The sequence below is a fragment of the Phaenicophaeus curvirostris genome, chromosome 7 (assembly GCF_032191515.1).
Source record: "Phaenicophaeus curvirostris isolate KB17595 chromosome 7, BPBGC_Pcur_1.0, whole genome shotgun sequence".
Classification (NCBI taxonomy): Eukaryota; Metazoa; Chordata; class Aves; order Cuculiformes; family Cuculidae; genus Phaenicophaeus; species Phaenicophaeus curvirostris.
In genome coordinates, this window is record NC_091398.1 from 14,563,495 (window position 1) to 14,579,780 (window position 16,286).

Genomic DNA, 16,286 nt, shown 5'->3' on the forward strand with positions numbered 1-16,286 from the left:
GGTACAGGGCGCTTGGGAAGCGCACAGCAGCCCGGGCTCCGAGTGTCAGGATGCGGCCCAGGCAGAGCAGTCGAGAGGATTCACTCACAGCACCAACTCCCTGATAAACAAATCTGTGATGGCTGGGAGAGGAGGAGGTAGCACAATTCATCTCTAAAAAAATTAGGCAGCATGTGAAGCTATTTCTAGATCAGGAAGCTGGAGTGAATTGGAATTCAGGGCTGCATGCACTTTTTCAAGGCAAGAGCCTTTTTTTTCTTTAATGCTTAGATCTCCTTTATTTTTTTTTCCCCACAAAGGGCAATGGATATTTCTTTAGGCATTCGAGGAGTGCCTAGAGACTTCTGCATCATAATATATCACAGTGGTAGTGTCTGCTCGCAGGCCAAGATCATGGCTCACTAGTGGGTGGTCACTCAGAAAATCCACAGGCTCTTTTTCTATCTCTTAATCTTTCAACTGCTGGGCCTATCTGGCCTCATGCCAGAGCTAGAAATGCAGGCTGCACGCCACCAGCTCAGGAAATCAAAGCTCCCAGCTTTGTGCGGAGCGGGCCTTTCTCCCCCTTGTCCTGACTCCTGCTCACACGCACACGTACGACACGCTGCTCCTCTTGCAAACTCAAGCTCTTCCTTCACACCCGCTACATCAGTAACTTTACTGCTGGACTGGCACATTTTGGATGAGGGAGTGCGAGGCAATTACGTGTCAAGAGCATTTCAGACTCAATTTTCCCAAACATATGGACATATGGGGAAAAGAACAACTTGTTACTTAACGGCTCTTTTGGATTTTGCAAGTGTGTATTTTCAACCGTCAGTTGTAGCACCTCGTGAATTCTGCACGATACATATTTTTCCACAATATGGTGCTAAAATCATACATTTTACACTGCAGAGAAGCTGACTATATATACTGTAGTGACACACTATACTTTTGAAAACACCATACCTCTACCAGATATTAAACCAGCAAATGGCAATTTTCTCCCAGAACAATGGCACCAGAGATTGATGAGATGCTCTGTAATACTTTTTGGTCTTGTTCCCCTAGCTGAGTTAGCTGAGTCAAGACTGTTCTTCCTCCTTAGCTCCTCACCTGTAGGATGCATCCATATATTATACTTGTAGAACTTTTTTTTTTTTTTTTTTTTTTAGCTCTGTACTGATCTAACAGCAGAAGCATCATTTAATAACCTGTGGGGTAAGATTAACAGCTTGGAAGGTGTTCATTTCATCTGTGCACCTCAACCAAGTGGAGCCGATGCAGTCAAGGGGAGCTGTTAGGGAGAGAATTCAGGTTACAGAGAGACAATTGTGCAGGTCCTTCAAAGGCTATAAATAACTCAGGAGCTGTTTCCATTCTAGATTTTATTTGGCCCTGGCTCTTGAAATGCTGTAAATAAGTTCTGTTCACTGTGATGTGATGCCATTTGAAGGGTTAGTTGAGAGTGATTTATAAAGGCAGTAGCTTATATTCAGAGCTGTTCTTAATTGTGGCCTGGCTTGATAAAGCCACTGTCGCAAACATATTAGTTTCATTACAACTGGATCAAATGTATCAGGGGTTATATTTCAAGGAGGGAAAGGAAAGTATTTTAATTTGTTTTCGCTTCACTTTCAGCGGGCCTTCATAACACCAGCAGCTACCCTGTGGCTGCCAAGTCCTGTCTGAGTATCCTACAGCATCTAAAACTCTCTGAGAGAAGTACAAGGCTGCGTACAGCACGTACATGACAGGCAGAGTTTCCTTAGGGAATACGCCTTATTTATGGAGGGTACCGGGAGACATCCAGCTTTACATCCCTCCGGAGGTTTTTCCCTCCTACATTACTAGGGAAGAGGGCAGAAAGAAATGAACAAGAACTGAATATACTTGCTTCATCGTTGGTTGCAGTCCTCGCCCTCTTTCCCTCCCACCAATGCTTCCTCCTGACTGGATTTAGAGCTGTGCCTGCCCCTGCCCTGGGGAGACCAGCCCTATAACTGAATTACAGAGATGTTCTCTCTCCACCCCAAAGCTGTCTTCTCTCCCCTGCCTCTCAGCCCGGCTGGCGAGTAGAGACTGATGTGAATGCAAATGCTAAAGCCTGCTGGCCATCTGAGCAGCTGCAAGTGCTCCCCATGACCCAGGGTTATGGTTACGCCAGCCTCTCACCAGCATTAGTAGCACAGCAAAACTGTTGGCTGGGATTAAACACTGCTTCTCATTAGGGCCATTACCTACTGGCAGTGGCCCCTAGAAAGCAGCAGTGTACAGGTCTACCCTGCCCTGTGCCTTGTGGACCTCTTGCTCTTATCAAGCCCTTTTCCCAGGGATATCTAGTAAAGGGACAAGCTCCTAGCAGGATAGACCTTCCTGGTGATATTTAATACCTGGGAAGTGACCTATGTGATTTAATCTGTTTCATACCGAAGGTGTCAAAAAGACATCAAAGAAGACCTTGTGCTTAATCCCTGGCCAGGTCACAGTCCCTGCCTGATGAGGAGAAAAGCCCAAACAGTTTAATAATGCTACCAAAAGGCAAAAGTTGAGGAATTAAGGACACTTGGAAACTTCACAAAATGTATTTATAGGTGGCAAGACTGTATCATTTTCCTCGTGACAAAATCCTTGAGACAAATCTCGGAGCACTGACAGCCCTGTTGGGCTGGGTAGCACAGGTCCCTGTGGCTGGGACAGGCATTTCTGACCTCATCCCAGGCTGGCTGGCTGGCTGCAGAGCAAGCTCAGGCTGCACAGGGCAAAGAGCCATCAGGTACCTCACCACCCTGTCCCCCAGGGCTCTGCTGGTCCCCTCTCCGCACCCACACTTCCTCTCTTCCTATGCGCTGCTGCTAAGAACAGCTATTTTTCTCTCTCCTGGGCCCCAGGGTCTTGAAGCCCTCCCTGTTGCTTTCCTTGTCTTTTCTCTCACCCACTGCTGTGAAAAACCCCTTTCCCTGCCGGCCTGACAGCCCCCAGCTGCAGGAACTCGAGTAGTTTGGCACTTGGCACTGTCCTGCTGCTGCCCAAGGCTAAGCTTCCCTTGGGGGACTGTGTGTGTGGGGGGGACAGGTGCCTCCTGGCCGTGGTGGGCTCGCACGGTCAGGGGTTGCTGCTGGCAGGCGCTTTGCTGCACACCCGCTGCAAGAGCAGCCAGGAAGGGGCTGCCTCGATGGAGCCAAGGCAGCACCTGATACAGCAACTTAAGATGAGTTATGGGGTCCATGCCCACGGTCACCTCCTCAGCCACAGCTCACAAGCCATCTCCACTGAAAACCCAAGAGCGACGCTTACTGACAGCAGCTGAGGAGCTGACTTTCATTTACATTAGAGAGTGTGCACTGTATAAAACTAAGAAATGCTTACAAGAACACACACGCAAGTCTAGACACGCTTCTCAGGTGGCTGCCTGCTCTGCCCTCTGCCAGCCTGCCCAAGCACGGCAGATACAGCTTTTTGCCTTACTCCAAAGGCAGCAAGTGTAGTAAGAGGAGAATCTTGCTACACAAACTGCAAAAAATGAAGGCTACAAGATAAACGCTGCCACCACCGAAAAGAAAGAGGAAGACAGAGGCCAGATTGCAAATCTGGAACTGCAGCATCCTTAAAACACAGAGCTGCTGGTCTGAACATGCCAGGAACGTGGCTGCTACTGCTGCAGCAGTCCCTTGTCGACTCACGATCACACACTGGATTACACAAGATCCCCAGCTCTGCACGAAGTCTGTACTGCATGCTGTGTTCTCACTTAAAAGACTCTACAACAGCACTCTTAAGTAAACCCTGGTGACACCGCTGCCCTTCTACAGGCAGCTACGTACTGTATAGGTGTAACTGGATTCAGTAAATAGCCCTGAGATGTATTAAGTGTTGCGCTTCATTTCCAGTAGCCACTTTCTATTTTTAAAAAGAATTAAAAAATACTCAACTGCCTGGTACCTCATGCACTCAAAACACATCGTACCTCATGTGGCTTTAGTTCATCTGTTAGAAAGCACCTATACTGAGCCCAGCTCAGTAAGAACGACTTCAGGTTTCGCGTGCCATTCCTACAGGCAGTTACACTTGGAAACAACTCTAAAAGGATCATGTCCAACGGGATTACTCCCTGGCTTTGTTGGCAAGTCCAGTGCATGGCTATACAGCTGCAGTCATGGGGTTCTTCTGCCTGGGATCCTGTTGCCTGTACTGGTACTGGTCTGGACTGGTCCCACGGTGTCGGACAATTTCAGTATAAGCTGGTGCTCGGTGGGACTGAGGAGGGGAAGGTGGCACGTCCTGCCGGAGGGGTCCTTTATGCTGGTTTGCGACGGGCTGGGCTGCGTAGTAGTGAGGGTACCTCAATTCTGCCACTCTTGTGTCTGGTGCACGGATATAGTTTCCCTTAGATGGGTGGACAACAGGCTGTCCTCCTTGGTAGTAGGGAAGATCTCTCTCTTTGTATATTACTCGTGGTGCTGTTAAATATTCCAGTGGCTCTGCAGGTCCACGCCTGAGGAGGGAAAACATAATAAGGGACATAAAAAGGCAGCCTGCTAGCTCAGTAACACATCATTGTACTCACAATCTATGTTTACTTTGGGAAAGGAAATGCCACCTCAAGCATGACAGGTCCAGATGAATCAAAAGAACTTCTGAAGGATAACAAGCCTCCCACCTGCACACCACAGAAGTCTGTAACACCCAGGACACTGGAGGAAGGGTCCAGCGCACATCACAGCCTTTTTACAATGGGAGAGCACTGGAGCCTTCAGCTCCCAAAGTCAGCCCCCTGTGATCCATTTGCCATAACAGAAACAAAGCTCCTTTAAACAATGCAAGTTTAACTGAATCTTATCTAGCCTGAGGATAAACAGATGAGTTGGGTCTGCAAGTCTGCAAATCCCATAAGATTTACATGCACGAATATTCACGCTTTCCAAGCCATTTCCCACTATTTTTTCTCCTAACATGTCAGACTGTAAAACTTTCCAAACACCACAGTTGGAAAAACTGCACTCCTAAAATAAATGCTCAGGATGTCAGGCTACAATACCTGTGTTTAACGGGCGAGCTGCCAATGGAGTTTCAAAAAAACTCCTGTGATCTAGAAGGCCTGATATTACAACAGCACTGTAACTTGTCTGTATCAGTGTGGATCCGACAAGCCGTAGCTCACGTGCGAAGCAACATGTGAACATGTCATCCCTGAGGATGTGCCATGGAGCCCTCTCTATAGCTTTCTGCATCTTAATTCCATGATTTGCACTAATGAAGCACTGGTATTTTTTCCTAGTACAGCTTAACTGTAGTATCTTTTGAAATGGCAAAAATAATTGTTCTCATAGACATGTCACCAGAGCATCCCCCAAAGTTCAACTCAATTAGGAGTTTTTGCCAGCCTGATTGCAAATGTCTTTGCACTTTGGGCAACACCTCCCGTTGACTGTGAGGAAGCTTCTCTTTGAGTGAGAGCTGAAAGAATACAGCAGGGTTTGGACCCAAAACAGGGGCTGAAACTATAAATCAATTACACCTGCTCTGTGTCTTTGGGATTGAACTCATTGACTGTTTAAATACTCTTTGTACAGATTTATTCAAAAAGTCATAATTCTAGTACAGCAGATCAGGTGTCCACAATTCATCAGTGCCTCTGCTTCGTTCACACTGAGATTTTACAAGCGTGCTCCCCCTTTCTTAATCTGGGCTCCCAGACTCCACTGGAACTTGTTTTGCATGAAGTAAAACAAAACATGTGGTTTTCTGCTGCACTCACTTAAGCCCATGGGGTAAATCATGGACATAGGCAATGAACAAACATTATCTGCCTTGAAATGAACCTACAATTCTCCCCCTGGAATAACTTAGTGCAAATGTTTCCTGTTTAAAATGGAAAGAGCAAAAGGAAGAATTCCAGGCCTTGGACTTTTAGGACCCTATGTTCCCCAGAGACTTTTTGCTTTAAAAACAGAACATTATAAAAGACAGGCACTCCTGGCTGGTTTTGTTGGGTTTTTTTTTTTTTTTTTAACTCCCTACTCTCTCTCTCTCTCTCTCTCTCTCCTGGTGAGACAGTCCAGACAAAGTGCTGAAGGGCCTGAAGCCACCCTCTGAGATACTAAAAGGACGTTTAAACCACATGTATTGAGACAACTGCTGTCTCTGCTCACACACCTATGCTTTGCAACAAAGTCTAATTTCGACAGCAGGCCAATGAATTGCTCCATATATTTCTGTATGAAGGCTTGTTCACCAGTCAGTCCCATCACACTCAGCTTTTAACTCCTCTGTGCGCAAAAACGCACTTCTAGTCAGAAAAGGCTTCTGCAACAGTAGGAACTGCTTTGTGTCAAGCAGCAAATAAACACGAACAAATGTCAAACCTACACCCATCACCCTTTTAATATAAGGATAATGCTCAAAATCCAATATATTCGATTTTATAAGATATCCTCTTTGGCAACAATGATCAGTCAAACTCTTGTGGATTACATTAAAAAGGGAACCCGATCTAGAATTCACTGAAGAGTAAGGTAGCTTTTGGACAGAGCTATAACTGCAAAATTTAATTATTCTAAAATAACAAATTCAAGATTAATTGGTACCAAAATGACTATTGAGAATAGGACTGAGCCACTAGCATCATCTACTGAGCCTTCATCACACAGCTCATCCATCAACTCACATGAGAAGTCTGGATGCTACAGGGTAAGATGGGAATATGTTTTGCCATCCAGCCAAAAGAGCTGTTTCCAGGAAACCTCAGGTGGTCCAGTTCTAGGAGACAGTGTGACACTGCTGCCACAGAAGCTGTGACTGTGCAGAGAGCAGCACATTCAGGCAGCTTTGATCTAGGACTGTGCAGTGAAGATCAGCCAGAGCAGTCAAAGCACAACCATGCCATACCTGACGCATGTACCCAAGCTGCTCGAGCTTGTCCCACCAGGTTTTCAGTGCCAAACTCAGTTCACCACTGGTTCACTTACAGCTAATACCATCTCTGGTTGTGTAGACAATCTACAGAGGAGCATGTGGGGAGGGCAAAATCTTTCTTTAAAAAAAAAAAATTAAAAAAATTACAAGCTGTTCACTCTCAGCATCAGTTTCCCCTCTTTGAGGGTGAAACACGCATAGGTGGTACCATTCTCTAGTGTCTTCCCCAGAGTCAGGGCTTAGCAACTGGAGAAGACATTGTACACAGAGACAAGGCTTGAATCCCCTTCACATGGATTCTTTAGGAAAGTCAAGGGAAGACAGAAAGTACGTGAGGCTTTTTAGCAGCCTTGGCAATAATACAAGCAGTGATCTAACCAATAATTATCAGAACTCTCACATGAGTAAGACCTGGGAAACCTGGTAACTGCCGAAAGGCTGCCCCTGGGCAGCATGACCAGGGGGAAATTTAATGAAAGATATCCTCATGGCTGCACTATACTCCAGCTCATTTCCCCTGGTGATCCCAGTGGGTGCTATGCATGTGGGTATACATATGCATGTACATATATGCATGCACCAGTGGGTGCTATGCATGTGGGTATATGCATATATATATATGCACGTGAGAACTTTCTTCCCTTTTAAGACCAGCATTGCATGCTGAAGCTGAGTTATTATCTGAGGATTCATTCTGCCACACCTACCAGCCATGCTCGATGACATTTGATATTAAGGAGCTGCTCACAGTGCAAACTACCAGCCTGGGGACTCTCCATGAACCTCTAACATGAACCTCTGTCTGACAAGTCTTAATATACAGGAAAAAATAGCCTTTCCCTCCCCACTTGTGTCAAATTAACCATCAGAAAGTCAACCTTTTTAAGGTAGAAAAAACTCCTATAGATACCAGGCTCTGGCTGTAGAAATGCTGTCACCGTTAGGAGTAAGTCTGGGACATGGCTCCTGGCAGGAAGAGCAGGGCTCCTCTGAAGCAACACTATTTTCACTTAGTAGCTCTTAGTGTAAAAGTATATGCTGTTGTTTACCCTTAAAGAAATTGCCATAACAACTCAAACCAAACACTTTCTATTTGGCAGCCCCTTGTAGACGCTACGCTTATTTCTGCAAGAAGCAAAACAACCCCTGCCTTTTCACTCTGCAGACATTGCCACCTCTGAGGAGGCCCTAATGAAATTCTTCGCCCTTCCCTTGCTGTTTTTGTTGGCTCCTGATGAGTTCAGAGTTCACAGGGCCATATCACACCTCCCAAGTGACCCAAGGTTTGGGGGTCAAACCAATAACCTCAAGTGGAAAATCAGTGACCCAGGGGAGTGATCAAAAATCCACAAATTGAGTCAAGCAGGTCCAGCCACTCAAAAGGACCAAGCCAGGAGCGTGTGCCCTCTGAGAGGACATGCTGAGTAGGAGCTGCTCTGACCGTCAGCTGTTTTCCAGATTTTTGTCCAGTTGTTTGACCTGGAGGTCCAGTGAAATTAATGGCAGGCAGAAGGTAGGGAAGCTGACAAAATATCCTGGGAAGGAACTGGTCTCAGAGAGCAAAAAGTGTTTTTGCTGATAGTTCAGCTCTGCTGGCTCCTATTGGAAGATGCATCACTGAGGTGCTTCTCGCTAAAAGCAGAGGCTGCTCCTGCAGAAAGCAATGGAAGAGAGGCAGAACTACCTGGCTCAAGAAAGGAGTGAAACTGTTGGGACAGTGTGAAAATGCAGTCCCTACAGAAACGTCATGGGCAAGGTCCCCCTTAAAATGTTCATTTTATTGTAGGGAAGTGAAATGTCACCTTCCCCTAGAGAGAAATGATGGATCGTACACACAGGTATGTGCAAATCAGTTTGGCCATATCATTTCACGCGCTGCTTAGCAGCTCTACTGGTTTATCGTCTAAATGATTCACCAGGTAAAAGCTGTGATGCATTTTGAGCTTTAAGAGCACAAAGTAGCTTTGTCCAAACAAAGCAGGTAACTTGTGGCTGATGTTCAATTAAAGTATATGTGTTGTTATTTTCTTTATGACAAATAAAGCCTTAAGTAGTTTGTTTTCCTATCTCTGCTTTATTTACCTTCCAAGTGCAAAGAATATAAAATCTAATATTTTCTGGGTTTGCTGCAGAATTTTTAAGGGCTTCTGGTTTATTCAAAATTGAACCAAAGAACTTAGAATGCTTAAGAAAGGCTTCTTTTATCCAAAATGTTATTTAGTCATTGATGTTAAACAGGTATCTGTAGGTCTCAAAAAACCTAACTAAAACACTTTTTTGCTTTTCTGCAGTTCCTTTTTTTTAAAAAAAAATAAACAAACCACCCTCATTTTGGTGTTTCTTCAGTTGTAGAGAATCCCACAGGCTAGACTGGCCTAAATATGTGACGCTTCAAAACACAACTAGAAAAAAAATCATCTCATTTCAGGTTTACTGTGTTTCATTGTTAACCCTCATTTGCAGGTCACCTTTAACATCAGCCATGAGACGCATGCTTGGGTTATGTGAAGGGAAAGGAAAGCAAAATGATGGTCTGGCTGTTCATGCTGTGCCCCATCATGCTGTAGGATTGGATTTAATCATGACAAAGGGTTTGTCTTGCTTCTGTTCTACAAGGATAATCATAGAGGTCACCCTCTTAGTACCTGGCAAAAAGCAAGGAAGGGAAAGCTCTTTGCTTACCTCACTGTCTCCTCCTTGCTGCTGAGGGGATATTTTGCAAGGGATATAATCTCACATGAAAAACTGCCTTCTTACTTTGTCAGGGAGTACTTCTTGAAATAAACTTCAAAGAGCCACAGACTAAGCGGCAAATGGAAAGCCCACATTTGGCTTCAGTCTCTTTCATGTATAAGCAAGAGATACAGAGACTCTGGGTGATGGCATCAGGCAGCTCAGGCTGTGATTAAAGAACAGGAGTAAGCAACAAGGTCCTATCTGTGTCCAAATTCTCACCGAAGAACCCTATTGTATGCATCATGATTGCATGGTGTTTGTTCTCAGCTAGGAGGATCTACTTTTAAAGAAGAAAGAGGAAGAAGATGTAAGAATTAAATTATGCAAACAAACAATCTTACGGTATCAAATACACCACACTGTGTCTTTACAAAGCTCTTCTCAACATATACTAAAAACAACTGACTGAAAAGACCACGTAGTCCCTATCTCTCCAGATACAGTATTAAAAGACATCGCAGTGCTGTTTGTAGTCAGTGGCACTAAGAACTTCTGTTGCTTAATATTCAATGTTCATATAACTTAAAAATTATATATATATATATAAAATCACTGCAGGCTTCAAAAGAAATCACTGCATAAGACTGAGCTTCATTGAAGTCTGGCTCTGTATCTCAATAGGCGAGGTACTCCTAGAACAAATATTCTTTGCCATTTCCAACCAAGACTTTCCATAGCCTATGACAGGGTTTGCCTTTAAAAGGCCACAGAAAATCAAATTTGGTATCTTAGTGCTGGGAATGATCTGCAGCACAAGGAAGTGCTCAGTGGCTGCTGCCTGTGAGAGAGGCTTGTACCTCTCAGAAGAAGGCAGATGTCTAGCAATGTCATACTAACCTCAAACACACCACACACATTATTTATGGGCTGAGCTGGTGGAGGTGCTTTCTTCTCCTGTTCTTTTATCAACAATGCAAGGCTAAAAAATCAGATAACGTAAACGAATACAATCCCTAGCTCTCATGTAGCACATGCCATGCGAAGAGAGCTGTTTTTAGTTTGAGGGCTGTGTTTGGAATTCCTTCAGTGTCAAGTTTCCAGTTACCAGACCCTCATCCCTGGGCCAGGCACGACTGTGGTTGGACTGGATTAGCAGAACACTCTGCAATGTATATTACATAGCTTTGATTTCTAAAGGCTTTGCAGACCCATAAAAATAATGGCCATTTCATGACCTGTGTTACTGAGGGGGGGTGGGTGGTGGGTGTGTGAGCAGAAAACTATCTTTGTCCCCTTTTTAAAGAATTAATTTTTTTGTTTGTTTTGGAGAAGAAGGGATCCATGCAATTTTTCTTGAAATTCCAGTGAGAACGCATTCAGATGCAAGGCAGGCTGGCCCAATTCTCTTCCCTCACATGCAGTTTTGTTAAGTTTAACAGTGGCCTCGACTGGCCTGAACATAAGAGCAGTTTTTCTCTCTCCACAGTATAACAGCTTGGAATGTTTACAAAGAAACAGCAAAAGCACCACAATCCTGGAAGGTAAGAACATAGACGTGTTTATATTCCGCTCGCTGAGGTCTAGCTTTAAAGTGGCTGGAGAATAAAGTCCTTTACTATTTGCAGAGGGCCACATTTTGAGGCACGCTGAGCCACAGCAGCTCCTTGGGCAATTCTTAGCAACTGGAGACTTTCAGGTATCCCACTTGGTTTTACATTCAGGATCAAGCACTAACTTAGTAAGATATTAGCTTTCCATGCACATAAGTAGAAACAACTGTAAGACAGGGAAACAGTAGTCTGACAAGTTTAAAATTTTACTATAATACTATGTAAGACTTCTTATGACAGCATGAAAAGTCTAATTTACACGTAAGCAACTGTTCACAATCCCTAACAGAGCAAACTATGTCACAGACTGGTTAACATTGGACTTTAGAGTGTCATTTAATTAAACCCTCTTCCATCAGCAACAAAGCCATAAAACACTGTGTTGCTCCTTTGCTCCAGCATTAGTTTATTTTCCACAGCAGATCTCACATCGGCTTCTGATAATCCCCCATCCTGCAGGCAAAGCTTCCCTTTCTTTCCTTCCCTAAATCCAACCTACAAATATAGGACTGTGATAATCAGGATTAAAACCCCCAAATCAACAGCAACAAAACCCCGAATATGCTAGCTGCTGCTCTGTAAATGTCCAATAAGCATTCAAAACAACTAGTCCCATAATCCTTCCTACTCAATTCCCCACTTGTTTTGTTCATATGCTCTGAGGCATGGTACATCTCTTCTACCAGGAGGCATAAAATAAAGTAGCACCTATTGAACAAGACATCGCTATTCTGTGATCTCTTCAAGCTTAAAGGGATCTTAAGTAGATTGGTACTTTAAGTAGCGAGTCATTACAACATGTGTCATTTCATATGTTACTCATTATTCAACACAACATAATACCGTGTGAGTCATTAACCTCTTGGCATTGGTAACCTACTCTCAATGCTAAGCAGTCATGCTTGTTGCTCAGGAACCCCCATGCTCTGTTGGGGAGAGACCTGGATGAGATTTTAAGGTCCCTTTGGTCTTTTGTTTTGCAAATCTGCAGGGGCAGAAAGCTATTCCTATAGACTAAAGCTCTTCCTATAGACTAAAAGAGTTCTTGGCCTTTGGTCTCTTGCCTCACATTTCTGAGATGATGCTGGCCAAGTGACATCAAAGGGGAGAAAATTTGTTTTTAAAGGTCGTATGCACCTTAGGCCAGCAAGAGAAGTAAACGTTTAGGCTTCTCAGCTGAATTTTACATTTCAACGCAGGCTCAAACTAATATAAAGAAGTACTGAACACAGGAACTGCCACCAGTAAGGTGAGATGCTAAAGTGAAATTTCTCCTGTCGTAATATTTGTACTGCATTACAATGCAGTAGTTCCAATGGACACGAGGACCCTACTATCCCTGACACGAGAAGAGCCAGATACTTCCCTCAACAGCAATGAGAAGGGAGAGACACTCTTTGAGACCCAAATCCTGGCCTCAGCACAGCAGCAGCACAAAAGCCAGAAATACTAACCAGATCCCTTTGCCTCCTTTAACCTCTGCGGCAGATCTCTACTTTTTGGAGGTTACCAGGGTAGAAATTAAAGGTCCTGTGGCGGCTCAGAAAAATTTAATTTGATTTAAAAGAAATTCTATTGCAATAGTCAAAATCCCTCTTCAAAAGGAAACAAACACACCACTGGGGCTCCAGGAGAGCTCCTCCTTAGCAAGGAAACCACCTCCCTTCCCCTACCCATTCACAGTGCTTCTGCCATCCGCACTGTTTTCTAAAGCACTTTCAAAGACACACAAACCCAAATTCTAACCTGTTGTCGTTTTTCACGTGAAGTGAATTTAAAGCATGGTGATTATTCAGCTTTTCAAATGATTTTCAACAAATAACAGAAGTCATTAAAGGAATCTTCCTGAGTAATAACCTGGGTCCAGGTTTTCACTGCTCAGCCCCTGGGATCTTAACACACTGACTGATCTTTAGTGGGCTAGTAAAAACCTGTAGGAATTGGTTATTAATGTTATTAAGAAGCTTTTAGGGGTTTTTTTTTGTTTTGACTGTTTCTTGTTTTTTAAAGCATCTCTCATTTAAATTAAAGCATTCCTTGCAGCGTTTTCTCCCATTGCTGTGATGAAGCAAGGCTGTCAATTCTGCCTCCGATGGCACAAACTGGGTAGTAAAACCATGCTTCAATAAAAAAGGAAAATGATTTTTAAAACCAACAGTAGCTGGTTATTTTTCCCTCCATTTTGTTTCTTTCTGGGTCCAGACATTCTGTTAAACTCACTGGGATGTGCTATTCCCTTTTTCCCCCTTTGCCACAAAGGCAAAGCTCAAGATCCAGAGGAGAACAATAGGTGTTTTTGGGGGGTGAGGAGGACCTTAAAAACAAGCAGTTCTTATTTCTTTCTTCATGCAGTATTTCAGTTCCCATTGTTCCTCTACTGCTCGTGTACTGATTTGCTCCTAAACAGCACAAATAGCCTGTAAGTACATCCTCCCCCTATATTTTCTTTTGTTAGAACTATTCATTTCTATACAGGCATTAGATTATAGATTTCCTGGCTTGCGGCACTCCATTAACACTCTGGTACCCACCCCTTTTCCAGCCAGCCATTAAACACCACCTTTAATAATTGAGATTTAAAGGCTCAGGGCATGATAAACAGCTGAAGTTATAACTTTACAGCTGCCTCTACGTAAGTGTGTAAATCTCCAGATTTGGATAGGCAAATCAGTTAATTAGACTTGCATTAAGTCACAAACTTTGCAAGTGCTCTGACAGCAGATGTCCTGAGGTTGAGCTTTAAATAACAAGGGTCAAACCCCTAAATCCCACTGGGCTGGGAGAGACGGAAACGTCCCACCCGGTGCCCAGAGAGCAGTAGCACTGACTGCAGCTGCTGTGACTTGCAGACGGCCGTGAGCACTCTGCGACTGCAGCCCGTTCCAGCTGTGTTTATGCTGGCTTCTTCCTTAAGAGCTTCTACGGTTACACGAACATCAGTGCAGCTGCAGCAAGCAGAGCAACTGCTGACTGGACGTGCTCTACCTGCTGCCTGTGGTGGAGACAACCCTTATTTCACCACCCTGCACTTCCCCGCTGCCAGCACCCAGGTTGTTCTTTTGCAGTGGGACCCTGCAAGTCACAGTGGCTAAACGCAGCTCCTCCCACTGCCTCTACCTGTGGCTGAGGAAAGGTTAGGTGAATGGCCCTGTGACACTGCCGGCCAGTCAAGTGTTCAAAGGTGGTGAGATTTGGAGTTGCAGGCCACCAGCCTCTTTAGGGGCATGGGTAGTAAGAGGTTAACCATCGGTCATGAGGCCAAGTGCCTCTGCTCCATCTCTGCATGAGTTATCTCCCTGTTGCTGCATTTAAAAATACTGTATGTAATTAACTGTTATCAGGTTGTTAAGCAGTGTGCTGAAGTGTGAACTTATCATTCAATTATTTCCTTTATTTACAAAGTCTCTGCCATTCTCTGAGGCGGCAGCCTGGGACAGGCTGTTGACTTGCTCAGATGAGGAGAGTTTAGCACACCAGACTCTGGTAGCAGAAGCAGATTCTGGAGAGGTGAGACACAGCCGCGAATCTGCTCGGTTCCTCAAACACCCTCTCAACACACCCTGCAGAATAGCTGTGTGCGGATGAGACACACACACATGCCACTGCTAGCAAACACATCACTGTAACATTGCTTTGAAACTTGAACCCCATAGCACAGAGAAAAAGCTCAATACAGCTCCAAGTCGCTGTAACCCAGCCTGAGAGGCACAGGTAGAGTTTTTTACTCCTATATATAGCACTAACTTTAATGCCTACAGATATATATATACACACACACATATATATATATATGCCATGTGGTCCACTCGCAGATGAAGGTGACATATGTACTGAATTTCATGCAATTCTGCACTCAGTTCTTCCTCTTTCCCTTTTCATAGCTGGACTTTGTTTCTTTAAGAAAAGCATATCTGGAAGCCTGTGCACATCATGTTAAGACAACAGGCTGGATACAGGAGGACATGACAACAGGGCAAGATGCCACATCCCCTGCTGTCCTCTCTGCCTCCCTCCACAAGGCTTAGGTTTGGTTTCTTGGAGTCCATGGCTCCTATCACTCTTTTGCTACTTTCCCCTCCTGGCCTGGTTATTTCTTCCCCAGCAACACCAGCCTTGGCAATGCCAGCAAGGAGCCCAAGATGACGTGAGACATTATTAGACGTATGTGATTTTCTTGCACGTATTCCTGGTCTGAGGCAGCCTTATGCATCCATCAGGACTTACTAGTATGGTTCATCCTTTGCTCTTTGGGAACTGGTGCAATCCTCGATATCCCAGATGTATGTGCATCCCCTCCTACACTTGTAATAGAGGAGATATGTAGCTTCTAAACAAATCTCTTTTTTGCCATCTGCACACTATGCTCCATGCCAGATGACAAGATAAAATTTGCAACAGCAAAGCTCTTGGAGCACAGCAACCTTTTAAAGAGCAAGCCACAGCCTGTGGCAACAGTTATATCAGCTTAGTCATGCACCTAGAACAGAAGACATCAGGATGCTGAAGCTGGAAGAGTGAGCACATAGCAGAAGACAGAAAAAAATGCTTTAAAGATACACAACAACACTGCATCCTTGAGCAATGGGAAAGCAGAGCCAACAGCTGGGAACTAGTAATACCTTACAGAGGGGACAGAAGAGCAATTGGAAGATAGGGGCAAGCCAATATTGAGACAAAGAGAGGGTTTGGACAGCACCATCAGGTATAAACTTTAATTTCTTTTGAACATATGTATACATCATGTGCCAAAGACTACCATGTGCAGTAGAGCCTTATGTGCAAGACACGATGCTGTCAGCAGCTTCAGCTTACATTAAGATGAACACCACCACACCAGAGAGGCAGCTCTGCTGCACCCAAGAAGGCTCCTACAGGCCATCAGCAAGATAAAGAGAAGCAATAGCACTTCTTGATCTGAACCGGGTAAGAGCCTAGCAAAGATTCCAAGAGAGCATGTCTCAATTTGGCTGGGGGAAAAAGAATGAAATAAAAACACTCTCTAACTTGAAACAATCTTTTACATAATGAATCAATCAAACAATTATCTTTGCTCTAGTATGTTCAAATCAAGGGAATCATCATTGAAAATAACAACCAATTTAT

General features: G+C 44.3%; 1 protein-coding gene across 2 annotated transcripts in view; it reads right to left on the reverse strand.

Annotated features, from left to right (window-relative positions):
• Positions 1-249: 249 nt before the first annotated feature.
• PARD3B (par-3 family cell polarity regulator beta) overlaps positions 250-16,286 on the reverse strand; it is a 429,894-nt gene continuing 413,857 nt past the window's right edge. For both annotated transcript variants that reach the window (XM_069860945.1, XM_069860946.1), the window contains one exon: positions 250-4,477. In XM_069860945.1, coding sequence (XP_069717046.1) covers positions 4,123-4,477 — 355 coding nt within the window. In that variant the 3' untranslated portion in view covers positions 250-4,122. The remainder of the gene's footprint in view (positions 4,478-16,286) is intronic.